Here is a 15,293-nt window from a genome sequence, read left to right as displayed (position 1 = left end):
CATTCAGAGCCCAGAATTGTAATATGTCATCTAAGAAATTAGGGCTGGAAGGGCCATTTTAATGAACTATAATTCAACTATTGTATAACTTCGTCCTCTTATCAACTAACCTTGATAACTTGAATTCATATATCTCATTTTATCCCTTGCCCATTATCTGATTAATAGTAGAAAATCAGCAAATACATATTGAGCAGGTGAATGAAATGTTGTGAAACTTGTTCTTTTTTCTACCAAAAAATATAATTGTATTAAGTGACTAGCAATCCAGGTTACCTAATCAGTAACTCATATTAACATAGCATTGTTGGTCTGGTACTGTCAAACACCCCTCCCAGATCTCCCACAGACAGGGTGACTTAAACTTCTAAAATGTAAAGGAAGATAATCTCATCTGCAAAGTATCTTTCCTTATGCCCTTCAGGTGTTTCCCACCATGGCACATTTGGCCCTGCTCCTTTCTTTAGGTGTGACAGGACAAAATATAGCCTAACGTCTCCGGTGTTGTGAGAGGGTAGTGATGACAGCGTTCAGCCTGGTATCTCCACTTTTTCCGTTGTCCTTGCCCTCTCGCTTTCATGCTTGACCTTTTAACCTTTGCTTCCACCCTCCCCTGGTTCTCTTGATTCTTTGGAAACAACCACTCTGCTGTCTTTACCAGCTGGCCACTTTCTGTACCTCTGCTAGAAGTACCAAGATGAAGCCCTTGGCTTTTACTTTTCTATTTTGCACCTTTTAAAAAATAGCTAGTTCATGGCTTAATCATGCTGACAACTTTCATAGTCCTCTTTTTCTTTTCACTTGTCTTCTTTAGCTGATTCTTACACATTTCCATTTGCACGTCCAAGTTACTTCAAATGCTCCTCGTCCAAAGATGAACAGTGTTGTCTTTCTTCCCTCCTCAGAACAGTTTACTTTACCAATATTCTTACTAACGACATTCTAATTTTCCTAGATACCATCTGGCCTTGAATCTTTGGACTGGTCTTTCCCCCTCTTCTTCCACAGCCAGCCTTCTTTCCTTTTTCTCTGTCACCACTGCATATCACATAATATATTCTTCCTTTACGGATATACCTTCATGTGTTCACTCTGAACCCTTCTCTCCAGGGAACCCCCAGGCAAAGTTAAATAAACGTACTTACCTCTGGTTCATCATTGCGCCTTGTACACGCTAAAATATGCTTCAGGTCACTATCATTCCAGATAGACAAGTCAAACCCAAATAATGAGCTCCTCGAGAGGAAGAACTGTCTTACTCAGAGTGAATATTTTGTGACTGTACAATTTCATCACCTTATATAAAATGATGAAAATTCCACTGTCGAGGACATGCCTAGAACATACTGTAGTCTTCTAAGGTATCCTGAAAAAGTTCTAAAAGTTTCTTATATAGTATAAATATTGCTGAAATTAACATCTTATCCCAAGATAATAGTTTCTAATTTCTTCATGTGTAAATATAGATGAGCTCATAAGGATGGTTTGAATATTCAGTAAACTAATGAAATATTTGTCATAGCACCTATATGGAAAATAAGCGTAGTGGATGGTAAAACTTACCAACCTCCTTGTTAGGATTCCATGAACCTTATTTGTATAGTTCTACTCCTACAAGGGAGGCATGTACCTCCTGCATCGTTCCCCTTGGTCTGGCACATGACCTTATTTGAACAGCCCCACCAGTCATTTGGTGGAAATTATGTGGACTATGACTAGAAGGTCGTGTTAAAGAATTCACTGCACTACACCATATCTTTAAGGTCTGTGACCAGCGGTGTGACGTTTTATCATGCAGTCGGCATATTGACTTGATATGAAGGCCAGTGCTGTTGCTTCCGTTCTAACCCAGCCGGCTGTTAGTGGAGGAGGACTGCCCTGTAGGGTTGTCAAGACCGTCATCTTCTGGGAGCAGACTGCGCCTCCTTTCTGCTGTGGGGAGTCCTAGGAACCTTCCAGGTGACAGCTGATCACTTAACCAGTGCAGCACCAAGGCTCTTTATAAAAATCAAGGAGGAAACAAGATATATTTATCTTGAGATTTACCAGCAGTTATGCTGAAATTCTGAAATGGTGAAAAATGAACATATACCATTTAGCAATTTGCGTTCTGCTTGTAAGCAAAAATTGCCATATATGTGATATCCCAAAGCATTGACTTAAATGGGAGTGTGACATGCTACAGATTAAACAAAGTTAACAGGCCAGAGCTGGTGGCCGGGTTGGGGGTGGGGCTGCGGGTGGGGGCAGGGAGCAACCTAAGGAATAGTCAGAAAATTATGGAGTAAGAGATATGCTGCCCTGAAAACAAAGATTAAAGAAATAGAAGAGGAAACAGATTTTGAGTACCGTAAAAGTGTACAGAAAGTGCGAGAACATGAAGTCCGTTGGCATAGACCTGGTGGGGTTCCCTGAAAGAGTATTAGCAACACTCAGTGGTTTCAATCCTTATTTGTTCAAGAGGTCACTGCCTTGGTGGAGTTGGAGATACAGATTTTCCACTGGGGAAACTTGACTATCAGAAAAAGAGACTGATGTTAGTGGGTTTAATAAAATGCTTTTTTTAAAGACGTGGTACGTCTGAGGGGATTATGATCACACAACAGACCAAATTCCAAAATTTTCTAAGAATTGTGCCGACCGTACACGAAGGGACAGCCATCTGGGGGTCTTTGTTGATAAACTGTTAGAAACGTCTCTAGTGTGAATAGCCACAAACATTCTCAGTGCTTTTTGTTGGTTGAGTAAACCGAAGAGCACGATTGCAGAAGCAAATTCTGACGCCAAATCACAGAAGTTGCCATAAACACAGAAGTTCCCAGTGAGGACACTGCCTGTGCCTGAATGGCATTTGTTTCTACTGCTGCCACTTCGTAATTTTCCCTGGTGCCTAGCCAGATTCGAACTATGAATGAAGGCAAACCGTTCTTGCCCAGATGGTGAATGAGATATCGATAGCTTCGGTAGATAGAGAAAATGTGTAGGGCTGGAGGTGATGCTCTGGTCTGTCTGGTAATGGATGAGCTGTGCTTACTCTTTTGTCAAGAGGTTTGCAACCTTAGTACATGCCTAAATCTACAGCTGCTCCTCACTTCCCAGATGGCAGCGATGGCTGGGAGTACTTTTTACCATCTGCACTTCTCGAAGAGTTTGTGAACTCTCTTAATTATTGGAAATGGAAAAACTAATTGGTAAAGTGGTTAATGGTGTAAAAGATTTACAATTTTTTACTTATATCTTTTGACGTTCTTTTTATACTTTAAATGCTTTCTGACCTGTATCTTTTTGTGTTTGCCATCTTTGATATTTGCAGTCCTCCAGATTTGCTTCCTAATGACTATTTTGTACATGGATTGTTATTTTGAGCCAAGTTCCAAAACTCTTGCCTCCTTCCAATACCGTACCATTGTTGGCATTTACCCAGAATGACTAACTCTGAATGGGTGTGGAGCACAAACCAATGCGAATGTTCCATTCATCTGAATAGGCTTTCAAGTCAGTAAAGACTCATGTTACAATTTCTAAAAGTAATTTAGAAAGAGAAGTTCCTAATGTGTTGTCAGCATTCCCATGAATTTAAAACATGGAGATAGTGGGAGAAGCAATTTCCCAGTTAGGAAAGACTTTTTATAACTAGCTGAGAATAATAGGAATGACATCTGACTCTGAAAGTGAACATATTATCTGTCTAGGGGATTCTAGATTTGGAGTGTTATTGACTTTTCTCTTTTTCTTTCAGGTTTCTGAGTCATAAGTGTATTTCCTACTGATATGTTGTAAATAAGTGTCCTCTAATAATTAATGGATACAATCCTGATTCGCCATCTTTTATCTTTAGGCAGCTTCTACTGGGGAAAAATCTCTAGATAGTTTGTCCATTTATAAAATTAGACACTTGCCATCTTTGCTCATTTTCAAGTTCACTGTTTACAAAACTATTAAGAAGGTGTGAAATGCAGCCAAACTTCCCAGTTTATGGGAAATGTCTGATGATTGCCTTTCCTACATGTTCATTGTTCACACATGAAGAAATTTGGCAGCTGTGAGATTATGAAGTTTAGAGTATCCAAATCTAACCCTTACTGGGGTTTTGATTGCCTGCCGTCTGCTACCATACCACCTTACCTCCTTTTGTAAGCACCCACCTTTGTGGTATATCTTCCAGTGGGTGATCATTTTTTCTTCTTAGTTTTCCATATATCAGGAGTGGATGTATTCTATTTATGCTGTCGATAATAGACCAGGAGTTCACCGGATGCAGTCCTACCATTCTGACTCAGAGCGACCCTCTTGGACACAGTAAAGCGGCCCCACAGGGTTTCCAAGCCTGTGATCTTTACAGAAACAGATCGCCACCCCTTTCCTCTGCTGGTGGCCCCGAACTGCTAAGCTTTAGGTTAGAAGCTGAATGCTTAAATGTAGAATTCTCAATTAAGAGGTTTTGTGGTGGTTGTATTATTGGAATATAGGGTTAGTGATGACAGCTAATCCAAACACTTAATTATTTCAGAATTACTGTCCTAGAAAATTTATGGTCACATACATATAAGAGTGTGTAGGTAACTACAAATAGTAGAAAGTGGTTTGCGTGTGTTATTTTTATTAAGTTTGACTTTTGATCGAAGTGCCTTTTTAATGCTGGAAACTTTTCAAATGATTCTATTTTTTCATGATCAGGAAAGATCGATCACATATTTTTTAAATTTTTATTTTCTGAATACAACATACAGACGGTCCTCCTTATTTGCAAGTTCCACATCTTCAGATTCGACCGACCACTGGTAGACAGTAATCTGGGTGGTAGTAGGGGAGGGAGGGGGCATTTAAATGATCAGAGCAATCCTTCAAACCTCAAAAGCTAAGAGGGAGCATAAAGTGCTGTTAAAGTATATGGATGTGCATAGATTATATGTAAATTTGAGTACCGTGTAATTTTGCTTAAGAGGCTTAAGCATCCCCGGATTTTGGTATCTGCAAGAGTCCTGGTCCCCACCCCACCCCGACCCTGTACTGAGGGATAACTGTGTTACTTTAGAGAATAAAATATATGAAGTTGTTAAGAGAAAACCATGTGTTTTTAAACTGGAACAAAAGCCAGCAGCTCCTTTGGTCCTTAGTGCTACTGTGATTGTAAAACAGTTATTGGGTGTACTCAGGCTGGGCTGACAAAAAGGAAAGCAAGCAAATGGGCGCAGAGGGAGACTTGTGGAAGGAGGAAGAGGGAGGAAAAGGAACCAGACTAGTCAGTGCGCGATGCTGCAAGTGGCTACTGTGGGCACCTCCAGTCTCCAGTTTAGTCACCCCTCAAAGAATGGTTTCCAAACGGTTAAACACTACCTGTGAGGGGTACAAGGAGCCCAGGTGGGGCACTGGGTTAGGCATTGGGCTGCTCTGAGGAAAGGTGACACTGCTGCCGGAATGGTTTATGGTCTCTGAAGTCCTTTGTAGGGTTGCTATGAGTTGGAATTGACTTAATGGCAATATTTGTGTGTTTGTGGGGCGGGGGCGGAGTTTGGATGAGTGGTCCACTTTTGTTTTTTTATTGCTATCTCCATATTTCTTAAGTCGCTTCTCGATTAGCAGAATAGCTTATTAAATACATTTTTAAATTTTTGCTCATTATTTTATTCTACAGTAGGGAAAAGTAAATTTAGAACTTGAGACTTTTGTCCTTTGTGTTTCATTCACAGGCTGTAGAGGAAGAAGATAAGATGACGCCTGAACAGCTGGCAATAAAGAACGTTGGCAAGCAGGTGAGTGGACTGTGATGGGTTAGCAGTCACAGAGTCACGGGCTTTTTGTAGAGTTAAAACTATATTAGGCCTATATGACATTTGTTCTTCTGTCATGTAAATATAATACTAATTTAAAAACCATTGTATGATGTCAGATTATCATGTATGTATGTATATATATATCGAACAAATCACAAGAAATAATTCCAGTGATGAAAGTTACATTTATGAGGTACTATCTTATGTGAAAATGTGCTACAAATAGGTCCAGAAATATGTGTCCTTGGTTAATTTTTCAAATGTTAATTGTTATTTTTTGACAGGTCAGTGGAAGTAATGAAATAATAGGATTACTTAATCTGCAATTTCTTTTTTTCACGCTCTCCTATGTGATGCATTTGCTTGTGTTGTACATGTGTTGTACATGGGGGGGGGGTCACTCTGATTTGGCGCCCACTTGATGGCCCCTGACAGTAGCACTTTAGCAACATATAGGTACTGTTATGTAGCTAATACTCCTGGGAAAAGGTAGAGCCACATTGAATTGTACTGAGGATTTGCTCTTTCACTTTTTCAGGAGGAAATGTGTATATTTAGTCCCTATTATCTGAGGGTGGGGGAGCATTTCAGCCAATTAAAGGAATCTACAGATTAATTAGACTGTTTTTAAAGAATGTTGATTACATTTTTTTTCTTTTCATGGAACATGGTTATCATATTGCTGATGTTGGCAGAATCCTGATATTTCCGATGCAAGACACTAAGCTGTCTTTGCTTTCAGCCATCCTACCATATGCTCTGATCCCATCCCATCTCACAAGCGATGTAGGTTTGGGCCAGGACCATTCTTGGATGGGAAATCTCTAAGAAACACCCAGCTGCCACAAGAAGTAATGTAGATAACTGAGGAAGGGTGCTACGGCTTCACTGGAAGTCAGTTACTCCAACAGAGCAATAGGCAAAGTTCTGACTGACATTCCCTCCATGTCTGTCCGTTTTTTAACGACAACCCCCTCAAAGTAAAATATAGTTTGATCTTACTCTCTCATGGTATAGTTTTAGATCACTGACTGTGATTAGCTCTGGAATTTGATAGAATTCAGTGACTGTAAAAATAACAAACAATAGTGTGAGGGTATGGTTTATTGATGAATAACTTACATAAACTGGTAATTTCAAAACAATTTCTGGTCTCTTTATGGTACACAGTTCAGCCTTTCTAGTAATAGAAAGGTTTAAATTTCCACCACTATTCTTTGTTACCTTATTGTTGGTTATGTATTTGATTCTATAAATTAATTCTAGTTTAATTAACAACATAAAAAGACTAAATAAAAATCAAGTAAACTTTAAAGTAAAACAAGTCAACTTGAAAAATACATACTTGACAGAATATTTTAACAATACTACTAAGATTAATGTTACACAGTATATATTTCACAATCCAATCCTTCTAAAATCAATGGAAATACTGTTTCCAGCCTTAAACATAAATATAAATTAAGCACTTTTAGCTTCATTTTTAATCCAGGTATTTAAAAAATAGATCTTTAATGAAGAAATTGTACTGATAAAAATGTTTATGGAATATTTCTTTTCGGGGGGGGGGCATTTCTTTAAGTACCCATGTGAAACATTTATTCTTAACTTTTAGAATTGATTTAAATTTTCTGCAGCACAATGGCTTGATCCAAGAATTTTTTCTGAGGCTAATACAGTATTCTTGGAATATTAAAATTATATAGAGCACTGATCTGTACAGAATACTGATCTAAGATACCGAGGAAGTGAGGAAAATTCATAACTGTTAGTGAATCTGCTTTAAGTAAGGCACCTCTCTGCTATTCAGTATTTGTCAATGGCAGGGAATACACACAAATATGTGTGTACATCCTTCAATTTTTTTATTAAGTTAGATGATTATGTTACAGAATTCCTTGTTACTCTATATTCTGTTTGAGTCATTGACACTGATGTGTATGTCAGTCTTCCATTGTATATTTTATTATTTTAGCACATAAAACTTTACAAAGGATTCACAAAACCTAAGAATGTAACAATATACTAAGAAAGCTTACGTGATCAAATATTTGTAAATTTAGGTCTGAATTTTATCAGCTACTAAACAACCCTACATTATATATCTACTGGTAATATGACTCTTTCTCCTCGTTTTGTATTTTTTTAGGATCCCAAACGTCATTTGGAAGAACATGTGGATGTACTCATGACTTCAAATATTGTCCAGTGTTTAGCGGCTATGTTGGATACTGTGGTATTTAAATAAAGCAGTGTAAAAAGCGAACCGTGATACCCGCAGTGTCTGTTCCTCTATTGTTCCGACTGCTCAAAATCAAGGGACCTCTGAAGGTGTATTTGGTTAAATGTAAGACATCTGGCATCATTTGCAGCACTGTAACACCTTCAGTCTCAGTTGTGCAATTACTTCTGTTTCTTTAGTCAGGGTCTTTGCAGATTCCAAAGTTGTACAAGAACACATCAAAATGGACAAATTTTGTTAAGTTCCCATTTAATATTGGAATAAATCAGTAACAAATATATTTTGATTGTTGCTTACACAATAAAATACATTTACAATCTGTGTCTCCTGAGGTCTTTTTGGCACTGGGTGAAATGGACAGAATAGCATTTGACAGTGCAATCGACATCTCACACAGAGATGTTTCCCCTTGCATTGTAGATCATATCAGACTTGAAATATCAAGGTGATAAGGCTTCACAAATTTTAAATGGTTGCCATTAATGAGCGGCTTCCTCATTAGTGAGGAACCTAGCAAACGTTGACATGACATGGATTTTTATTAAAAGCATATTCCGGAAGTTATGCTCAGTAATTACATATCGTTCAGGATCTCGGAGAGGGAATACACGAGGGGGCTTCAGAAACTTCACAGAAAAGTGGAAGGAATCAAAAGATGATATAATTTTTTTCACAAAATTTTCAAAGCCCCTCTATGTAAGATAGAAGTGGGGAGGGTCTCAAACTTGAGTAATTTAGTATTTAAAGGAAATAGCTTCAGCTTACAGTTGTGAGATTAGGAGGTGGCTGCTGTAAACTTCACTAGACTTTCAGCTCACTCAGCAGAAAGAGGTAGAGAATGTGTCCTCGGTGCAGATGAAAAAAGTATGTAAGTCCGATAGCATGAACACATAAACAATACTTTTGCTACTGTTTTCTCATTTTCTTTCCCAAGTAAATTTAGGAAGTAGCCAGTAATGGCATAGGAACAAAAATTAGCTAATGTCACTTTTCACAGACCTTATTCCTCAACCTGCTTCTAAGGAAATATACCCAATAATGGTCATAGTACACCACCAAGTTGGGGACATCAAAGAGAGTGACCAAAAATACGGGCCCAACTAAACATTTAATTCCTCATTCCTTCTGGGAACATAGTGAACATATTTCTAAGGCTTCATTAAGGAAAGGTTTGTTTTTTGCTTTTTTTAACTTCGTACTTAGAAATTAGACTTGACTGTATGGATGATGGGATCAATCGCATCAGTGCCCGCCTCTAACAGTTGGGCTCTTACAGAAACAGTGAAGATGAATTAAGTTGCCAGTGGATTTAGCCCTGCCTTTTTAGTTAAGTGGGAAAAGGTTAGCTGAGCATTTCTTTACTTGTAGTTTCTTCTTTAAAACCTAGTGATACATTAGTATGCTTTAGTTAGAACATATAAATTCAAATTGTCAGTTACAACAGCTAACCACTTACCGTTAAAATTTTAAGAAGCTGGTAGTACTCATTTTTTGCTGAATCAAAACTGATGTGCAGGTTAATGATTTTCCCTTTATAAATTAGGGCTCTATCATTTACTCCACAGATACTGTTGATTAGAGCTACTCAGTATTTTTTCATGCAGTGTCTTAGCTTTAATAACCCCAAGGCCATTCTCAACAGATTAAAAGTACTTCTCCCTCCCCCCCGCCCCTCAATTAGTCCCCTGAGAGTATTCATGAAGGAATACAGCGACAGAGAAAGTTGCAGGTAGACCAGCCCATGCCCTTTGCCCTTAATTGGTTTCCTCTTCTTCCCTGGATTCCCTGCTTCTCTCACTTGCTAATGGAGACATTCCTAATTTCAGAGTCTTGTCAAAATTCTTCCAAGCCAAAATCTGATTGTAAATTTGAAGTCAAGGGTGCTCAGAGAGTCCAGTGAATAAATGCCTTTGTCCTTTGAAATACATGGTTACTTGAGCAGCAAGCAGCCTGATGCCCCAGGCCCACCTCGGGCCAGTTAGTGAAGGGATTAATCATAAGTCCTTAAACCTTGCAAGGTGGCAGCACATCTGTTTATTCATCTAGCAGCAGAGTTAATGCAGCACTAGAGCCAAAACTCCTACTTAGAGGGCTGTGCAGCAAGGAGCCTACTTTGCTCTTAAACTAGCACGAGCCAGTGAAAGCTCAGCCATCACTATTCAAAGTGTGATCTGCCTGGCCCAGCAGCATCTGCCTTCTGGGAGCGCCTAGTGTATACAGATTCAAGACCCACCCAGACCAACATCGTCTGAAATTTAATAAGATTGGAGTGTTCTGTGTGCGCTTCTCCGTAGAAGTAAGAGCCAGGCAGGCGGGTAAACTAACTGTTCAATTTAAGTTCAAGGTTTAGCCTATATGCCAGGGGCCACAGACTTCAGTATTGGTTACCCGAAGTGAGCGGAGTACACATGTATCTCCTAATTTACGTAATTGCCTTTAAAACTCTGGATGGAGGTGCACTCTACCCCTTTCCTACCCTGAGCACCTTTCCATTTCATTGTAGTACCCTTTTTTTTTGTTTTAAACTCAGAGTTGCGGAAATGGCAAGGCCGAGGTAGAGGCTCACGCTTCTGGTACACACTTAGTGTTCAGTCCCTTTGAGAGAGCAGAAGTGAACCTTCCCGAAGCAGGGAAAGGAGAGGTACTATGGAACAGAAGAACTAATGACCTAAGAGAGAGAGGGAGCAGGGCAGTGACCAAAAATAGAGCTAAAGTCGCTCGGAGGTGACTTGGCACGGGAAGATACAGGCAGAAAAATGAACCAAATAGTATCGTGGTTACTTTCCCCTGCCCCTCAGCGCAACCTCTGAAGGCTCTGCTTGTTTATAAAGCTTTCTGGCCTGGAACTGAGGTTTGCTTTCGAACGGGAAAACGGGTCTGGCTTTATTTTTCTACCAGAGATTCTACCAGCCTTGAGTCTGGGACATCTGGTCATCAACCTGTCCAATGCAGCAGCGCCTCCCGCACCGCGCCCTGCTCGCGGCACCCTGCTGGAGGCCGCAGCTGGTGCCCTCTGCAGCCAAGGCGCCGAGCCCGCCTCGGGGGGCGCAATCTGGACTGAGCGCTGACCCACCGAGGCGCGCCTCTGAAAATGCACTCCGGCGCAGAGCTGCAGGACGCCAGATCGAGTCTGGTTCATTCCTCTCCGACAGTGCCCAGGACCCAGCGCCCCCTGCGCCAACCCCACTGAGGATGCTGCCCGGGTTCCGGGAGGACCGATGTGTTGGCGGGAAGACAGGGAGGCTCCACCCGGGCAAGGCGCTTCCTCGGTCTCCCGGGTGGCGGCTTCCTCGGCAGCTTGTCAGGGTGCTTGCTGGGGAAACCACTCGCTGGCCACTCGCAGACACTAGACAACGAGTCCGTAGCCTGCGCGCACGGGTGCGCCGGGGGTCCCGGCACCTGGCGCGGAACGCGGAGGGGCGGAGCGGAGTGGGTGGTGGCCTCTCCGGCCGGGCAGCGCCCCGCCAGACCTGACCCGAGGCCCGGGGGCCGAGCAGGCTCGGGGCGGCGCTCTTCCTTCGCCAGCCTGCGCCGCGCGGCTCTGGGCACCGGAGAGCGAGCCACGGGAGGGCAGGCTGCCGGGTGCTGGGCCGCGCGAGCCTCCGGTCCAGGCTGGGAGCTGGGCTCACCTGGGACCTGTCTCATCTCCTGCCCCTACAAGATGATTTGGACCTCGTGCTCGTTATTTGTGCCAACCTCTTTTTGAACCGGTCCTGTTCTTCATTTTCCCTTGAATCCGTCCTTCTTTAAAAATTACTGGCATGGATTCTTTCTCTCCCCTTCAGATTATATAAACATTACACACACACGTACACACGCACACACACCCAGTCTTCAGTCACGATCCTTGTGTCGACACCACTTCCACCCCGGGTCTCCAGATCAGCGTTTCTGGCGACCCCATTTGCACGGGGACTCGGCCCTCTTTTTTCCTGGCGAGGCTTTTGAATCGGTGGCCAAGGCGGTCCCTCGAGAGGGCACCAATGGCGCCTGCCCCCAGTTAGATGCTCTTCAGACCCTGCAACGGAGCTCACCGATAAACCGTTTAGTAAAGACCCCGTCAACATCCCTGCAAATACACTAAGGCACCCCAGCTCGGCAGCTTATGATTATTTAGAAACTTAACAAGGAGATCATAGGTTGTCATTGTTTCTGAGCTCAACCTTCTCAAGGTGGATGGATGGGTGGGTGAGTTGCTGCTTGTCGCCCCCATCGCCCCCTCCCGCTCACTTCCCTCGTGGTGGCTCTCAGCGGCGGTGGCTTATTTATTTATTTATGTATGTGGTTAAAAGGGGGGTGGGGGGGTGGCGAGGACACGCAGGACCTGCTCACAAAGGACCGGCTCAGGTGTTGTGTGCTTTTGTGTTAACTGGAAAAGGCAGGCTCTGGAACTTTTACAGGGCAAGAAGAGGCCACCGGCTCGCGCTTTGTATACTTTGCACTTGAAATCGTTACATTCAACTGAATATTTGGCTCATTCAGATCCGAAAAGTCTCCTAGCGGCGTCGAATCCTTTCCTCCGCCCCTCGGTTCGAAAGGGAGGGAGGTGGGGTGGGGGCAGGTTGGGGGGAAGGTAGGAAAATGTTTAGTAAATTGCACGTCTTTTGAATCTTCCTAAAGCAGTGGTCATAAAGCTTAAAGGTGACGCCGCAGGGCTCACGTAAAACCAACACATAGCCCCCCCCGCGCCCCCCCCAAGCCAACAATAAAATCATCCCCTTCAATTTGCCAGGATCTTCGCGACCAGGAGCCAGGTGATTATCCTAATTAATGTCTATCTAATTAAATTACTGTCAGCAGTTAACCAATGGCAGGAGCCGTTTCATCGGCTGCACAAGCAGCAAGATCAAAAGTGAGCCTTTTCTGATTGCTGCATAGTGTCAATTGGCCAATCTCTTCTCCCAGAGAGAAAAAAAAAAAGTAAATCAAACCTTGGAGAAGCATTTGCTGGTTGAAGTGCTTTCGGTGTGGTGAGGGGGTCTGTGGATTTCTAGTTTATGATAAACAGGACTGTACAGCCCAGGGACGGGAGGGCGAGTGTGCAGGTTCTAGAACTATGCAGCTGGAGCACTGCCTGTCTCCTTCTATCATGCTCTCCAAGAAATTTCTCAATGTGAGCAGCAGCTACCCACATTCAGGCGGATCCGAGCTTGTCTTGCACGACCATCCCATTATCTCGACTACTGACAACCTGGAGAGAAGTTCACCTTTGAAAAAAATTGCCCGGGGGATGACGAATCAGTCAGATACAGACAATTTTCCTGACTCCAAGGACTCACCAGGGGACGTCCAGAGAAGTAAACTCTCTCCTGTCTTGGACGGGGTCTCTGAGCTTCGTCACAGTTTCGATGGCTCTGCAGCAGATCGCTACCTCCTCTCTCAGTCCAGCCAGCCCCAGTCTGCGGCCACTGCTCCCAGTGCCATGTTCCCGTACCCCGGCCAGCACGGACCGGCGCACCCCGCCTTCTCCATCGGCAGCCCCAGCCGCTACATGGCCCACCACCCGGTCATCACCAACGGAGCCTACAACAGTCTCCTGTCCAACTCGTCACCGCAGGGCTACCCTGCGGCCGGCTACCCCTACCCACAGCAGTACGGTCACTCCTACCAAGGCGCCCCGTTCTACCAGTTCTCCTCGGCGCAGCCCGGGCTGGTGCCCGGCAAAGCGCAGGTGTACCTGTGCAACAGGCCCCTTTGGCTGAAATTCCACCGGCACCAAACGGAGATGATCATCACCAAACAGGGAAGGTAATGCTGCACTCCGGCGCGGCCCCGGGGCGAGCGCGCTCGGGGGGTGACCGCCGCGGCGGCTTGGGGTTCGGCAGCGGAGCGGAAGGCGCTGTGGGGCAAAGCCCGAGAAGGCTAGTGCTGGAGAAGGGGGCAGTGGAAGGATGGATGGTGGCCGCCGCAGGGATGGGGGTGGATTTCGCAGTGTGAACTCACCGAGCCCGCTCTAGGAGAGCGGTCGGCGGCCGGGGAGCCCCGCCGGGGCCCGCGGGAAGGCGAGCCGGGGAGCCCGGGCCCGGGACCCCGCGCCGCCCGCGGCCCGGCGAGGGGAGGGCTGCCTAGCCGCCCCGCCGCCCCGACCGGGTTCTCCCCCTGGGCAGGGCCACCGGGCCACCCTTCTCTCCCCCCACCCCCCCGACTGCGGCCCCACTTTGGTTCTGCTCAACAACCCCTTTTCGAAGCCAGCAAACATTCGCTTTCCTACGTTGTGAGAACAAGTTTTTGCTTTGCTTTCTGGCGCCGCGCTTCTTGCATTTAATCTTTAACATTTATATTTCTGTTCTCCTCGTTTCCTTCCTTCCTCTCCCCCCCCTTAATTTAAATAGGCGCATGTTTCCTTTTTTAAGTTTTAACATATCTGGTCTCGATCCCACGGCTCATTACAATATTTTTGTGGATGTGATTTTGGCGGATCCCAATCACTGGAGATTTCAAGGAGGCAAATGGGTTCCTTGCGGCAAAGCGGACACCAATGTGCAAGGCAAGTCCTTCCAATTAACACGTTTTCCTGACACTTATTTAGGTGAGAATGATTAATTAAAGCTTTTGTGGACTGGCTCGGGCGACTTTTAAAACGATCGGCCGCTGACTTCTACGAGGAAGCGAGGGAAAGGGGGACAGACTGAGCCGGGAGAAGGGGGAGGATTATGCAAAAGCTATTTTAATCATCCCCAGTTAATAGGAAGAAAGCAGCCTCAAAAAGCCCCAACTAATGGGCCTTACCTTGTGTGTGCGCGTGTGTGTGTGCGCGCGCGCGCGTCTGTGTCTGTGTACACGCGTGTGTATTTGTGTGTGTTCCAGGTGGTAAGGAGTTGGGACTGGGCAGTTTCGGGGTCATATGTAAACAACGTATTTCTTTCTCTAGGAAACCGAGTCTATATGCATCCGGATTCCCCCAACACGGGGGCTCACTGGATGCGCCAAGAAATCTCTTTTGGAAAATTAAAACTTACTAACAACAAAGGAGCTTCCAACAACAACGGGCAGGTCAGTGGCTCAGGCACTCGCTCATCTTTTCCATCACACACATACACACACACACACACACACACACGTCTCTCCAGTTAGTTTCAAGGAGCATTTGAAATTGGATGTACATTGCTCGAATAAGATTTTTCTTTTAAAATCATATTTCCACACTCTAAAATAATATTAAGTATATAAAGTTGCTTTCCCCGCCCTGCGTCCAATCCCTGAGCTTCCTGACCTTCCCAAACAAAAATTCCTGGTTGATTTCGAGAAGAAACCCCACAAAGAGCTGCAGGTTCTAA

General features: G+C 44.1%; 2 protein-coding genes across 2 annotated transcripts in view; both read left to right on the top strand.

Annotated features, from left to right (window-relative positions):
* Positions 1-8,339, top strand: part of PSMD14 (proteasome 26S subunit, non-ATPase 14) — an 88,857-nt gene extending 80,518 nt beyond the window's left edge. The window contains exons 9-10 of the mRNA XM_004703789.3: positions 5,691-5,753; positions 7,924-8,339. Coding sequence (XP_004703846.1) covers positions 5,691-5,753; positions 7,924-8,022 — 162 coding nt within the window. The 3' untranslated portion in view covers positions 8,023-8,339. The remainder of the gene's footprint in view (positions 1-5,690; positions 5,754-7,923) is intronic.
* A 4,561-nt stretch (positions 8,340-12,900) lies between these two features.
* The window catches only part of TBR1 (T-box brain transcription factor 1), an 8,316-nt gene continuing 5,923 nt past the window's right edge, over positions 12,901-15,293 (top strand). The window contains exons 1-3 of the mRNA XM_004703920.2: positions 12,901-13,764; positions 14,349-14,503; positions 14,888-15,009. Of these exons, the coding sequence (XP_004703977.1) occupies positions 13,073-13,764; positions 14,349-14,503; positions 14,888-15,009 (969 nt within the window). The 5' untranslated portion in view covers positions 12,901-13,072. The remainder of the gene's footprint in view (positions 13,765-14,348; positions 14,504-14,887; positions 15,010-15,293) is intronic.

Source organism: Echinops telfairi, unplaced genomic scaffold (genome assembly GCF_000313985.2).
Source record: "Echinops telfairi isolate 266 unplaced genomic scaffold, ASM31398v2 ScPeMD7_4;HRSCAF=17, whole genome shotgun sequence".
Classification (NCBI taxonomy): Eukaryota; Metazoa; Chordata; class Mammalia; order Afrosoricida; family Tenrecidae; genus Echinops; species Echinops telfairi.
The sequence above is the reverse complement of the archived record's forward strand: the minus strand, read 5'-3'. Positions and strand labels throughout refer to the sequence as shown.